Source organism: Mustela nigripes, chromosome X (genome assembly GCF_022355385.1).
Source record: "Mustela nigripes isolate SB6536 chromosome X, MUSNIG.SB6536, whole genome shotgun sequence".
In the NCBI taxonomy this organism is placed as follows: Eukaryota; Metazoa; Chordata; class Mammalia; order Carnivora; family Mustelidae; genus Mustela; species Mustela nigripes.
In genome coordinates, this window is record NC_081575.1 from 92824735 (window position 1) to 92840905 (window position 16171).

Below are 16171 nucleotides of genomic sequence, written 5' to 3' on the forward strand. Positions count from 1 at the left end.
CACAAGTAGATGGAGAGGCAGGCAGAGAGAGAGAGAGAGAGGGAAGCAGGCTCCCTGCCGAGCAGAGAGCCCGATGCGGGACTCGATCCCAGGATCCTGAGATCATGACCTGAGCCGAAGGCAGCGGCCTAACCCACTGAGCCACCCAGGCGCCCCTTAACCACTGGAATTTAATATAACAGATGGAATTAACTCAACACAGATGCAGGCCTAATTGTCTAAAGAAAACAACAGAAGTTACTATGTGTTTCAAGTTAAGTTCTCAAATTTAATACTCAAACACTATTTATATCAGGGAATGTTATCATGCTTTGATGTATGGTACTTTAATTATTATTTATTTGCAGAATTCAGTATGATATCTTCTTTGGTTCCCTATAGTAGATTCTTTTAGGGGGCCCTGGCTGGCTCAGCCAGTTGAGTGTCCGACTCCTGATTTTGGCTCAGGTTATAATCACAGGGTCATGAGATTGAGCCCCTCTGTCAGACTCTGCACTCATGATTCTGCTTGAGATTCTCCCTCTGCCCCTCTGCAACTCATGTGTGTGTGCATGTGCTCTCTCTCTCTCTCTCTAAAATTAAATTAAAAAAACAAAATGGGTTTTTTTAAAGTTCCAAATGTATGGCAGATCTGTTAATATTTTAATGATTTTAAAATTATAATTATTATCAGAAAACATAATATATATATGATGTCAATTTAAAAAAAAATGTGTTACATTTTAGGGGCACCTGGGTGACACATTTGATTAAGCATCCAACTCCTGGTTTCAGCCCAGGTCATGATCTCAGGATTGTGGGATTGAGCCCTGAGTCAGGCTCCATGCTCAGTGGGGAGTCTGCTTGGGATTCTCTCTCCATCTCCCTCTGTTTACCCCCCATCCTGCTCATGCTCTCAACAAAATAAATCATCTTTTTTTTTCATTGTTAAATTAGAACTATAGAATGATACACTCTCAATTTTTGTAAATACCTCCTATACGGTTGAGAAAAATGTCTACTCTGTAACTGCAGGGTGTGGTACTTTATAACACTATTTTTAATACGACTTTTAGTATTTTTAATAATATTAGTATTAAATGAATGAGACTTTTAAAACACCATTTCCAAGTTTTCTTTATCAGTACATGTATTTTTGTCTTTTGGACTCATCAGTAATTGAGATATGTGTTGAAACATCCTATAGTGATGAAGGACTAGTCAATTTCCCTGTATTATTTTAATTTGGGGTTTATATATTTTAGTTGTGCATATAATTTTAGAATTCTGATAGTTTCTGATATAAAAGCTGTACCTTATATAATTAATGTAGTTTTAATATTAAAAATACATTTTACCTCTTAAATAAGGTTATCACATGTAAAATTAATACTGTTATCCAGGTTTCTTATGTTTAATCTGCTGTAACTTCTCCTAACTTTTCGGTTTGGTGGTTCTCAGCTGGGAGTGGTTCTGCATCCCAGGGGACATGTAGCAACGTGTGGAGACAATTTTTTTTCTGTCATAACTGGGGGAGGATACTGTTAGTTAAAGACCAGGGAAGCTGCTAAACATCCTACTATGTACAAATTAGCCTCCAGTGAAAAAAAAAAGCATCTTTCCCAAAATGTCAACAGTTCTGAAGTTGAGAAACCCTGCTTTACTTCACTCTTTCTTGTCCTTATGTTTCACATATACTTCTTTTAACAGATAGTTGTATTTTTTTTTCTTATTTACTCTAACATTCTCTATCTTTTAACTAGTCAGAGTAACTTATTTACATTTAATGGTCTTACTCAACTGCTTAAGAGTTTTTGCCATCATTTTTGTTTCAGTTTTTCCTTGCTTTTTAAAGTATGCATCTCTTTTTCTCTCTTACAAAATTAACCATGATTCTGTTGGTTTCTATAGTGTTTGTATAGTTATATACAATCTTACGTTTTGTGGATGTCCTTAAAAATTTACCCTACATACATTGTTTAAAAATTCCTGCAAGCTGAGAGACTATGGACTCTGAAAAACAATCTGAGGGTTTTGAAGGGGCGGTGGGTGGGGGGTTGGGGGAACCATGTGGTGGGTATTGGAGAGGGCACGGATTGCATGGAGCACTGGGTGTGATGCAAAAATAATGAATACTGTTACGCTGAAAAAAAAAAAGACACCTTATTTAATGCAAAAAAAAAAAAAAATTCCTGCAAGTTATATTTGGTTCATTTCCAAGTCTATGTTATTATTATTTTTTTTAAGATTTATTTATTTTTTTGACAGAGAGAGAGAGAAAGAAATCACAAGTAGGCAGAGAGGCAGGCCGAGGGAGAGAGGAAGGGAAGCAGGCTCCCTGCTGAGCAGAGAGCCCGATGTGGGACTCGATCCCAGGACCCTGAGATCATGACCTGAGCCGAAGGCAGCGGCTTAACCCACTGAGCCACCCAGGCGCCCCCAAGTCTATGTTATATACTTCCATGTTAATTACTAATTTTTATAACGTTATCTTATTTTACAAAATTATTCATATTCTGTGTCTGATAATTCCAATATCTGAATGACTTAAGAGTCTAAATTTCAAGATGGGGGGCACCTGGGTGGCTCAGTGGTTTAAACCCTCTGCCTTGGGCTCAGGTCATGATCTCAGGGTCCTGGGATCAAGCCCCACATTGGGCTCTCTGCTGCTCAGCAGGGAGCCTGCTTCCTCCTCTTACTCTGCCTGCCTTTCTGCCTACCTGTGATCTCTGTCAAATAAATAAATAAAATCTTTTAAAAATAAATAAATAAATTTCAATTTGTTTGTACTCTAAATGTAACTCTAAATGATGGTATCTTCCCTCCTTATAAGTTTTGCAATACTTGAGACTACACTCATGTCTGGTTGACAGCAATTGTGGAAACTGAAATATGAGCCAAAACTGAGGACAGCTTCATTTAGAAGAGAGGTTCACAAAGTGTGGTCCATGCATCGGCAGTGTAAGTATCATCTGGAAACTTCCTAGAAATACAAATTATTACATACCATTCCAGGCTTCCTGAATAATAAATTCTGGGGATGGGAAGGAACAATGTTTGTTTTATAAAGCGTCTCAGGTGACGCTGATGTACACCAACATTTAAGAACCACTGGTCTAGAAAAGATTTGCTTGCTTCTTCTGAAAGGTGGAAGGATTCACTCAACGTGAACTATTTTAGCCTCCTCCAGCGTCACTGGATTAATCCAGGAATTTGAGATTGTTTTCCTACCTTGAAGAAGTTGCCTCAGGTTTTAAGAATAAGCCTACATTTTGCAGATTATTAAAGCACACCACTCCTACTCTGGTTTCTGCTTATAAGTATGTACTGATTTGTTCTAGTCTGATTTGAACCCTTTGGAGACCTCCCATATTCCTCAGATGCCAGCAACTAATTAATTGCCTAATTAATTAATTAAACACACACATAATTTACTTGTTTTGTAATGCAAGGGTACATAATTTATCTAGGGCAATATGCTATTAGGGTTTGGACTGTTGATAAATTTTTTAAAAAATGAAAACAGACTGCATTCTGCTATACTACGTACATGTGATAGGCAGAACTCTGAGATTGTTCCCAAGAGCCTTAGTGTATATACAAACTCTGCATAATTCTCACCCCTTGGGTGGCAGAATGCGTAAATATGATACCACTTTGGTGAATCAGCTGTGTTATACAGCCATGGTAAAGGGACTTTCCATATGTAATTAATATCCCAAATTAAATGAATTCAAGTAAAGCAAAAGGGACATTATCATGGGTGGATTAGACCTAAGTAGGTAAGATCTTAAAAGAAGGGCTGGAGGTCAGATAAGTCAGACAGATGGTACACTTCTGGCTTTCAATGAATAAAGTCCCATGATGGGTGGAGGAATGACATGGTTAGGATTTGAGGGTGGCCTCTAAGAGCTGAGAGTGGTCTCAGCCAACAGTGAGCAAAAAAATGATACCTTAGTTCTACAACTAAATGTATTAGTCCTGCCAACAACCAGAAAGACTGCAGGAGGACTGAGCCTCAGATCAGACAGTTGCTATAGTCTGCACCTTGACTTTTGCCTACTGAGACCATAAGCAGTGGATGCAGCTAAACGAACCTGGACTCCTGACCCAAAGAAACGATGAGAGAACAAACTGATGTTTTATGGCACTAAGTTTGTGGTAGTTTGTCACACAGAAATAGGAAGCTTGCTTTTTGTACCACAAAGAGAGATGTATCAAAATTTTTTACAAGAAAATAAAATGACTAATTGTGAAATAATTAAGTGGGGTTTAAGAATTTTTAAGTTAAATGTACAGTTAAATATTCTAACAGTTCATTCCAACTATAGAAACAAGTCATTGCTAAAAACTCACATAACAAAGAAACAAACAGAAAAGCACATAATGAAAATGTGGTAAATTCACATTAAGCATTTACCTGAAATAGTTTTGAGGTAAAATGTTGATATCCATCACAGTTTTTACACCCAGAGGAACAGGAGTGAAAAATATGAACGGAGGGTCAAACAACAACATGGGTGATTTCACCTCTCCGACCAAACATAACATTCGATAACAAACTGGATTATCATTTAGATGAATGGGAATATCAGCTGTGTATTTACTAGGATGATCTAATAAAACACAATTTTAAAAATATCTTAGATTTTTTCACATACCAAAAAACATATACTTAGTTTAAACCTTATTAAATATTAAAATGTGCTATGAAGTTACAGCTCAGTGGAAGATAGATGACCCAGAAACTGGAATTATCCTGCCACAGAACTTAAAACATAAAACGAAGTATCTCTGAATCAAAAATATTCTAAAGTGCACTATGCCTATAAATAGAGCAGGTATCCTTAAAGCAAATTTTCATTATTATTGGAAAATACCTATACCTGGAAGAAACAGTGGAATAGGACTTCTTTTTTTTTTATTGTTTTCTGTGCCTTAACAGGAGTGGCCCATCCCTTTATCATATGCAGTGTGAACATGAGGTCAGACAGTTGCCAGAAGGATCTCAGGGGACTAGTACTGAGAAATGGCTGTGCCCAGAAGAAAGGAATGTTGTTCCTCCCAGATTTTTAAGTTTATGGAAAGCTACCAGGGTTGACTAGCTGGCTAATTTCACCTGATAAAGATAGGAAGGGGCTCCTGGGTGGCTCAGTGGGTTAAAGCCTCTGCCTCCAGCTCAGGTCATGATCCCAGGATTCTAGGATGGAGCTGTGCATGAGGCTCTCTGCTCAGCAGGAAGCCTGCTTCCCTTGCTCTCTCTCTGCCTGTCTCTCTGCCTACTTGTGATCTCTGTCTGTCAAATAAATAAATAAAATCTTTAAAAAAAAAAAAAAGAAAAAGACAGGAAATTCCCATGTGGCAACTCACTATGAGGAAATGTAAACTGTGTTGGAGAAAAGGTCTCAGCATGTGGGGGTGCAGGCTAGTCCCAGACAGCAGGTCCCATCCCAGCAAGCTACCAATGCCCTCTTAGACTCAAATGCCAAACAATGTCTCCTAGAGAGGAAAATGTGATCTGGTGAGTATAAACTCAAGGTAATCTTAGAATTCAAACACAGGACACTCGAATGACCTGGCACAGATCAGGGCCACTGGAATGACCTGGCACAGATCAGGATCACGAGAGCATATGATAAGTTCTCTATGATGCATGTTCAATGGTAACACATTGTGAACCATACACAAAAACAATGGAATCAGCGAACTAATCATACCCACTAGATTTCTCTGTGCTGGCTGCCTTCACTTGGTCCAATCAGTCTTACTTGTTCATACAGTGTGAGGAGAGGTGGCTGGAGAAGGAAGTGAATTAATGACTTCCTACTAACAATGACAGATGAGCACTAGAAAAACTATGTGAAAACACCAGAGACTAGATCCATATCCTGAGCTGAGAAAATGAATTATAGTAGATTTTTTGAGTTTAAAAACACTGTAAATCAAACAAACAAACAAACAAACCCAAACCTGTAAATCTAGAGAGAAATTGGTGAGGGAACAGAAGGCTGACTGAGGACAAAGCAAAAGGCTGACACCTTACAACCTCCCCCCTACCCCCACTCCTGGGTGGGACATATGTGACATTCTTTAGGAATCTCCCACCCATCTTAATGTTAATACCTTGCTAGAGGGCAAAATAACCTTGGCAATGGCAAGGCCTCTGGTATCCAGTATCTTTGTAGGTCCTCTTTAGCATATGAAAGTTCTATTGAAACCTCCCTTTTCCTTACTTCCCCCAACCCCATGGTATATAACCTGCCATCCCTCACAACCTCTGGGCAGCAGCTCTTCCTGCCCAGGGGTCCTGTCCCCGTGCTTTAATGAACCACCATTTTGCACCAAAGATGTCTCAAGAATTCTTTCTTGGTCATTGGCTCCGGACCTCACCCCACCAAACCTCACCTATGTTCTAAAACTTAATCAAAATGATGGTTTCATTTAATAAATCTGATATTGTAAAAATTATTTGGGGGGAATGAAAGTCAAGTTCATTACTTCTGAAGATAGGCAAGGTTTTAATTAGGACATACTGAATTCTGAATTTTGAATGGGCAATTTTGAGCTTATTTCTGCATTTCACACCAGGTAAATGTTTCTGGGGTCATGGAGAAGGGCATTCCCTGTGTAACCTAAGACTACTAGAGATTCAGTAACATATTTTTCTAAGCTCAGGTGGGTCTTCTCTCTCATCTGAGATGTAAGTTATACAAATGTGTTACAGACATGTTTTTCTTAAGAGTAAGGTTGAAATCCTAAGAGGGCAACTCATAGACTTGACTGCTTAGGCTTAGCTCCATACTGAAGGAAAAGCCAAATGGAAATACTACTTATTTCCTCCTAGATTATCTATTTTATTTCATCTAGATAAAAATGTTGATATAGACCTAAAAGAGAAGCTCTATACAGAAATGCACATGGTGGCTTTGGCTAGACTGGCTTTCCTATAATTTCTTTCAGGACTACATAATAGAAACTGAGAAGAAATACACAGAAATACATAATGAAACCTAATTACTTTTACAAAATAAGCTTCAGAATGAGGAGTATATGTGATTTTTCTATTATATTTTCAGAGTTCTAAACAGAGATAATAAAAGATGAAACATTTTTCAAATCTATCAATCACAGTACTCTATGTACTATTTCTTGTACACAGAACTGAAATGAATATAAAATGCCACACTGAAAAAAAAAATAATAAGATGTACCAGGACACTGAGCTAAGGCAACACGGTGCTAATAGCATATTACTGAGAAAATATACAGCTGAATGAACTCTAAAAAGCATAAAAGCCATAATAGGTTCTTATCATGCCTTTTCTGTTGATAATGTAGCTAGTTCTTGGTATTTTCTTTCGATTGCCACATTTGTTCTAGATATGTAAAATAGTACCATCCCAAAGATTCTCAGAGTGATTTACAGAGGGCACGCCCTCAGGAAGAACCTGTAGGTAAAGGTATAAGCAAAACAGAGGAGGACAAGAAGATAGGAAAAGTTGTGGTTTTAAAATCCAGATTCAGACTGATCCCACAGCAGCTATGGGATGGGGAGTCACCAGAGAGGTTGGCCCTGCTGAGGGAGAGGTAGTTGGGCCAGCTGAGGTAGTAGAGCTGGTAAAGCTCACCCTCCTGGACACCTCTGCATGGAGCATCTTCCTTCCGTCGAGGGGAACCTTTTAGAGAAAGGGACAGATATAACCTGTCAGAAGCCAATACCCACAACTGAGAGATGGATCAAAAAAGCCAGTAATGGGAATCTGGATAGGCCCAAACAGCATACCAAACACTGAAATTCTGATGTTGCTTTTTAAGTAAGAATAATTAAGAAGAATGACAGGTAAGCTACTGTAACACCCCTTTTAAATAGAAAAAATAGTCTGGAAATGGCATTTGGTGGATTCTTTAGTTATGGCATATGAACTATAAAGGTATTGAAGTAGATGCTTTAAATTAAAGACAAATACCATTATAGAGTTCCTCAAAAAGGAGAAAAAGATGTGTTTCCAAGCATCTTCCTGCTGTTCCTCTGCTTCAGTCTGCTTAAAGAAGTTGGTTGTTAATACCCTCACTTCCTGAAGCTCATTACCAGAAAAATTCTATTTTTTTATGCAGCAGGGATTCTCAAGTTGGGAATGTGCCCCCTGGGTTGTGAAACCTTGAGGCTATTTACATGAGAACTGAGAACAATCTTATTCAAGGAAAGTGAGAGTCTAACCACCCAAATTAGATTCAAGAACAGTGGTTTGGATTCAGATGGGATTGGAGATTTGCTTTGAGCTCAGTATGGGTCACATATTCTATCACAGCCCCAGCCACTGTCCTTGTGGCAGTCAAGGAAGAGATAAGAAAGGGGAAGTGAAAATGTTGGGTTGGTGGGCTCCGGGAGTGCAGGAGGAACAATGGAAATGACCACCAGGTCCCACTGTCTTCCAGCCTCCTTTCCCCGCCCCTTTCTCTCCCTTGACTCTCCCGCCAAAAGGATGCATGCCCAGGTCACCTCTCTATAGGTAACCCGATACCTATGCAGGAAACAGATAAAAGACACACCCCCCCCAACTCCCTCCCAGTGCGACTTCCCCCACTCCCCTTTCCAGAGCCAAGGAACCTCCCCGGAGGGTGCCCACCTCTTCCTGGCATGACTTTCCTGGCTCCCCTTCTCCTGAGCCTCGAAACTTCACCAGAGAGTGCCTTTAATAAATCTTGCCTTGTGCCCACTTTGCCTGGTGTCGTGTTTATCTTGCCTATAAAACCTTACAGAAAAGTAAAAACCACCTCACTAAAACTCTGACAGTGTAAGGCAGCCTTACTTAGTGGTCTAGCCATGTGGAGTAATGTAGATCTACCCTACTTTAGGTGATATTTATGGCAAAGGATGCATCTATGATGAGGGAGCAGGAGGCTGGCTGAGGACAAAGCAAAAGCTGGCACCTTGCACCCCCTCTCCACCCGCTCCCCTCGGTAATTTGTGTAGTACTCCTCAGGCACCCCTGACTGCCATAAACGAGAAACAAATAGTTAACTTGCAGAGATCACAATCCTGCAAGACAGGAATCTCCCTTGCTCTACAAATGTCCTAGAGATCTACAAACAAGGAGGTTCCCTTATCAATAGCACAAATTTCCAGAGGCAAATAACTCTCAGTTCCTCAAGCCCTAATGTCCCCCTCCCCATCATAAACGAAACTGGAGGAGGCTGAGGTAGAAGGGAATGTAAATGACAGCAGGATCCTAACATCCCACCAAGAATCTCCCAACTATCTTGATGTTAATGGCTGGCCTAAAGACGACATTGATCAAGCCACAAGGGCAAGGCCTCCTCCCTGCACCTCCTAGGCCCTCTTTAACATATGAAAACTCCGTCGAAACCTCCCTTCCCCTCACCTTCCCCCAACTGCAAGGTATATAACCTGCCATCCCTCACAACCCAGGGCAGCAGCTATTCCTGCCCAAGGGACCTGTCCCTGTGCTTTAATAAACCACCATTTTGCACCAAAGATGTCTCAAGAATTCTTTCTTGGTCATCGGCTCCGGACCTCAGCCCACCAAACCTCACCCAGGTTCTAGAACCTCATCATCTATAAGCCAAAGGAAAAAAAAAAAAAAAAAACAGAATGAGACATAAAGCCTCCCCCACACCCCCACCATGGCTTGGGATAAGAGGCTTATCACAGTCAGATTACAAGGAAAGAAAAGGACCGAAGGAAAGTTTAATCTGTTTCTAATGCCTGCTAGAAGAAAATGGTAGATGCTACATTTAGGCTACAGGATAGCCCAAAGAACAATGTCAAGATCTCACCAATGTAACTGGAAAAAATCCTAAGTTAATAAATGATTAACATACACACACACAAATTTGTCAACAGAAACCCCCTGAGAAAGTTCAAGCATTGGACATATATACATATGAATATACCTAAAAAATGTGTGTGTGTGTGTGTGTTATAGAATTGAAAAATACAACGACTGAAATGAAAAATGAAAAATTCACTAGAGGGATTCAACAGATTTGAACTAGCTAAACAAAGATTCAGCCAACATGAAAAAGTGTCAGTTGAATTTATTCAGTCTAAGGAATAGAAAAAAAAAAGGCTTTGATTTATCTTTAACTGAAGATGGTATTTAAGCCAGAATTCTAAGCCACCTCTGAGACTTTCATTTTCGCCTGAGTTATCTCCCATGTATACATGAACCTTACATGTATACATGAAATACACACGTTAATAAACTTGTTTGTTTTCCAAGAAAGAAAGAAAAAAGAATGAAAAATAAACAGAGCCTCAGAAATCTGTAGGGCATTATGAAGAACACTAATATATGCAAAATAAGAACCCTTAGGATGGAGAAGAGATACAGGGGGAAACACTGTTTGAAGAAATAAGGGCCAAAACATTCAAAATTCAGTTTTAAAATTTTAATTAAAAATTTAATTTAAAAAATTAATCTAAACATGTAAAAATTTCAGTGAACTGAAGCAGCAATCCAAAAACTTCTCACATATAACAGCCAAAACCCAAATGTACTCATTGGTGAAGTCTACTAAACATTTTGAGAAGAATTAATATCTATCGTTATATAAATATCTTTCTATTAATATGTATGTACATGAACACTTCCCAAGACATTCTCTAAGACAATGGTAAAAGAAATGAACACTTCTGTTTATGGCCATTTGATTTTTTAATAAGGGTACCAAGACAATTCAATGAGGAAACAATATTCTTTTCAATAAATGACGCTGGGACAAGTAAATATACCCGTGCAAAAGAATGAGGATGGAGTCCTACCTTACACTGCATTAAAAAAAAAAACTCAAAATAAGCTATAGACTTAAATGTAAGAGGTAAAATTACATGATTTTAGGAGGAAACATCAGAATAATTCACCATGACCTCAAGTTATATAATGTTTTCATAGATATAGTGCTGAAGGGGTCCATGCCTGGCTAAGTTGTTAAGAAATCTGACTTTGGCACAGGTCATGATCTCAAGGTCCTGGAATCAAACCCCGCCTCAGGCTCCCTGCTCAGCTGGGAATGTACTTTTCCCTCACCCTCTACCCCTCCCCCTGCTCATGCTCTCTCTTTAATAAATAAATAAAATCTAAAAAAAAAACATATATATATATATATATATATATATATATAAAACTCTGAAAAGCCAAAGTAACAAAAGAAGAACTGGATAAATTAGACTTCATCAAAATTGAGCTATCTTCCATTAGTTGAAAAGAGAAATCTCAGAGTGAATTATTTTTCAAATTGCATATGTAATAAAATAATTTTATTCAGACTACATGAAGAACAATGAAAACTCAAAAATAAAAAGACAGCCAAATTTTAAAATCAACAAATGACTCAAACAGACCTTTCTCCAAAGATGACGTACAAACTGACAATAAGCACATGTAAAGGTACTCAACATCTTTAGTCATCAGGGAAATGCAAATAGTAACTATGATGACCTACTACTTTATACTCGCTAGGATAGCTAGAATTTAAAAAATTACAAGAAGAGTTAGCAAGATGTAGAGAAACTGAAACCCTCATTCACTGCTGATAAGATTTTAAATTGTTACAGTTACTTTGTGAAATAGTTTGGCACTTTCTTAAAATATTAAACATCAAGTGGCGCCTCAGTGGCTCACTCAGTTAAGTGTTTTCCTTCGGCTCAGGTCATGATCTTAGGGTGCTGGGATAGTCCTATATCAAACACCCTGCTCAGCGGGGAGTTTGCTTCTTCCTCTGCCCCCATCCCACTCATGCTCTCTCTCTCTCTCTTGCAAAAATAAATAAATAAAATATTTAAAAAGATATAATACACATCAAATTATCCCATGAACCAATACCACTCTATGATATATAACCAATTAAAGGAAAACATGTAGCCTCACAGAACTGTACATGAATATTCATAGCTGTTATATTCATAAGAGTCAAAAAGTAAAAATGATCCAAATGTCCATCAACTGAATAGACAGTGAATGTCTATGCACAGAGAACATGTGATATATCCTTACAATTACTGGAAATAGAAAGGAATTAAGTATTGACTGACTTAGAAAACAAAGAGAATAATCTTTGAAAAACTTCCAGATTTAACCACAGAAGTTCAGTATAGGAGCCAAGAGCCAGATAAACTACAAATACATTCTTTTATATATATATATATAGATAGATAGATAATTAAAAAGAGTAACTTAAAAAATCTTTTATATATATATATATATATAGATAATTAAAAAGAGTAACTTAAAAAATCTCATCCAAATAATGATGCATATAAAATAAAATTTCATCACTAGAAAAACATGGTATTCATTGAAGGGAAAAACTCAATTGTATGCCTTTTTCTAGAAACAGGAAAAAAATATATATAGTTCATTTAGAAAAGTAAACGTGCAAGAATGGCCAAGAATTTTTGTAACAGATTTGTAATGACAGAAAATTTGTCACACCAATTACAAAAAGGTACAATAAAGTTGTTTAATTAAAAAACACCAGTAAAGAAGTGGACATATAGATAAATAGACATGCTGACCAGATTTCCCCACAGCAAGTAATCCAAGAGTACAAGCTAGATGTGGCAATCCCTTTTCTGACCTACACTGCAAGTCACAAACCACCACATCTGGAATATCCCAAGGGTAATATATCAGCCTTATGTGATGTGGGAGGGGACTCTATAAGGGCATGAATACCAAGAGGTGAGGATCACTGGGAGTAATTTTGGGGAATGGTGAGGACAAAATTCTAGTACGAAACTTCTTAGAACTGTTTTAAGAACACATTAAAAAAAAAAAAACCTAAACTTTTGTGTACATGGTAAAATTAAATAATATGTGAAGGACAAATTGAAATATCTATAACAAATGCTGGAAAAAAGTACTTACTTGGACAGAAACTTACGGAAATATTACATTCTTCATGTGGGTGCAGAATCCCACTCAGCACACTAATCTTGAATATGCCATCTTTGAAAAGTTTCCCAGTGCCACTAATATCCAAAGCCCATTCCACATCTTGTTTTGAAGTATTATGTAAGACAAGATCCTGTTTACAAAGAAAATAAATAAATAAATAAGACATTTATAAAAATTACAATATGCAGTATAAAATTTAGCTTCTTTTACCATGCCAACTTGAAGAACCTATGTACAAAATCAAATGATTAAAAGTGGAATTCATGAAGAGATCGTTTAAAAAGTGATGTTGGGCAAAAAAGTGGTATGCAAGTGTGTTCATTGCCTATTAACAACTATGAAAAATACACAAAGGACAGTGGGTAAAATAAAAACATCAACATAGCTATGCTAGCTAGCAAGGATGGAGAGAAGCTGCAATCCTCACTCATGGTTGTGAGACTGTAAAATGGTATAGTCACTTTGGAAAACAGTTCAGTAGTTTCTTATAATGTTAAACATATGACTACCATATGACGCAGTATTACCACTCCTAAGTATTTACTTAAGTGAAGTGAAAACCGATGTGCACATAAAAATCCGTATGTTAGTGTTTATAATAGCTTTGTTCATTGCAAAACAATGGAGGAAGAAACCCCAAGATTTCCTTTAAATAACGAATGGATAAACATTCCATACAATGGGCTAAAATTCAGTGATGAAGTAAGTGAAGTATTAATTCAACAAAAACATAAGTGAATATTAAATATATCTTGCTAAGTGAAAGATGCCAGACCCAAATGGCTAAATTTTGTATAATTAAATTACCTGTCAATCTGGAAATGCAAAATTGCATGGATGGAAAAAAACGAATCAGTGGTTGCCAAATATTGGTGGAAGGAGTAAGAGCTTACTACAAAGGGGTTACACTGAGAATTTGCAGTGTCATGAAACTGTTCTGTAATGTATTGAAGTGGTAGACAAAATTATTCTATGTATTTTTCAAAACCCATAGAACTGTATACTACTAAGAATGGATTTAAATGTATGTAAATTAAAAACAATCAAACAACATGTTGAGAATGCCAGGATGGATTGTAGAATTCAACACACTATATTACAGATGTATGAAACAATATCACCAAAGTTAGTGGGGGTGAGGAGGAATGGCTTAAGTAACAGAAAAACTATGTTTTGAATGGAAGCTATAAAGTTAAAGACCAAAAAATAGTCTTTATAAACACTGTTGGTAAATATGTTGGTAAATATGTTAGCAATTCTAGCTACAGGTTAAAAATTCTCAAACTTCCTTATACACTACAGTTAAAAAGTAAGAAAATACAAAAAAAAAAAAGTAAGAAAATACATTATGAATAAGAGAACCACATTTCTTATGGTCAGAGAAATTAGTTAAAAATGAGGAAGGAAGAAATACTGGAATAAACTTTGTGTTAGATTAGATTAGATTCAGAAATACCAGTTCGAATTCATCTTTAGGTAGTTAGCTAAATAGATGGATGATAACAATAGAATGATAGATAAATTATAGATATATTTATATTTACAAGTTAGTATACAAATATTTCCTGATTCTATATGCAAAAAGAACTTAGAACATGTGACACCCCAGTAGCAGTTAGCACACCTAGTGTACAGATCTTGGTTACTAAATGCCATTCTTCCAAAAATGGCAGTGGGGTTTCTTGGAGAAAATATCGATTCTAGAGCTAGAAAAAAATAAAATAAAAGATAAACATGGACCATTTTTTAGCACCAGAAAGTATGAGAATGCTTAAAAATCATAATGATGGGGGATGCCTGGGTGGCTCAGTCAGTTAAACGTCTGCCTTCAGCTCAGGGCATGATTCCAGGGGCCTGGGATCTAGTCCCATATCCAACTCCCTGCTGAGCAGGGAGCCTGCTTCTCCCTCTGCCTGCTGCTCCACCTGCTTGTGTGCATGCTCTCTCTCTCGACAAATAAAGAAAATATTTTTTTAAAAAATCATAATGATGGAAGCATGTCAAAAGACCAATCTAAAAGAATTCCAAATGGCCAGAGCTGGAACAAATTTAATAACAAAATAAATAATGTAATATTGATTGTAACTGAATGTATAAATATTTGTGAGGTGACACGGCATATTAAGTAATAAAATAACTAATAAAATAAATAAATTTTCCTTGCAGACAAATTCCAAATAATATATATAAATCCCCCCTCCAGAAGGTACAGTTTGACCCCCAACACCTTGAGTGTGGGTTGAAATTGACAACTCACTTCTAAAATGCAGTGTGTGGGGCACCTGAGTGACTCAGTGGGTTAAGCATCTGCCTTTGGCTCAGGTCATGATCTCAGGGTCCTGGGATTGAGCCCTGCATCGGGCTTTCTGCTCAGAGAGAAGCCTGCTTCCCCCGCCCCCCTCCCTGCCTCTCTGCCTACCTGTGATCTCTCTCTGTGTTAAATAAATAAATAAAATCTTTTATAAATAAATAAATTAAATAAAATGCAGAGTGTGAAAAAACAGAAGCAGTTTATCCAACTTTTTTTTCAGTTCTCCTGACATATATCACCAGTGATAAGTTATGCTGATATCATGTACTCCCTTCACATGATGTGACAAAAAAGACAATTCACGTCTGTTACATTCTGCCCCAAAACCCATGAAAAATAAGAATGAAGCTGAATCAGGTGGGAAAAATCAGACCAGTGAAAATTAAAGAACATTCTGCAACAGTACCAAAACAGTACTCTTAAAATATAACAAAGTCATGGGGCGCCTGGGTGGCTCAGTGGTTTGGGCTGCTGCCTTTGGCTCCGGTCATGATCTCAGGGTCCTGGGATAGGAAGCCTGCTTCCCCCCGCCCTCTCTCTCTCTGCCTGCCTCTCTGCCTACTTGTGATCTCTGTCTGTCAAATAAATAAATAAAATCTTTAATATATATATATAACAAAGTCATTAAAAAATGAGCAAGACTGAGAGCCAGTCATATATCAGAGGAAACTAAATGAAACATGATACCCTTAATTGAACCCTGAAACAGTAAAAGGACATTACTGAAAAACTGGTGAAAAACAAATACAATCTATGGTCTAACTAATAATTTTGTTCTAATGTTAATTTCTTAAGTCTGAAAAATATTTTATGCTGTATAGGTGTTAATAATAGGGAAAGTCGTGTAAAGAATACATAAACTCTTTGCACTATGTTTGTAATGTTCTGGTAAATCTGGGAGCTATATGCAGGACTTGTGTGCAGACTTGTCTCTCCAGTACAACATACTATTAAAATAAAA

The 16171-nt window shown here is 37.4% G+C and overlaps 1 protein-coding gene across 1 annotated transcript in view; it reads right to left on the reverse strand.

The window, feature by feature from the left end:
• The window catches only part of CFAP47 (cilia and flagella associated protein 47), a 531154-nt gene that overhangs the window by 391182 nt on the left and 123801 nt on the right, over positions 1-16171 (reverse strand). Inside the window, exons 24-25 of the mRNA XM_059385274.1 lie at positions 12870-13029; positions 4400-4595 (exon numbers count right to left, since the gene is read on the reverse strand). Coding sequence (XP_059241257.1) covers positions 4400-4595; positions 12870-13029 — 356 coding nt within the window. The remainder of the gene's footprint in view (positions 1-4399; positions 4596-12869; positions 13030-16171) is intronic.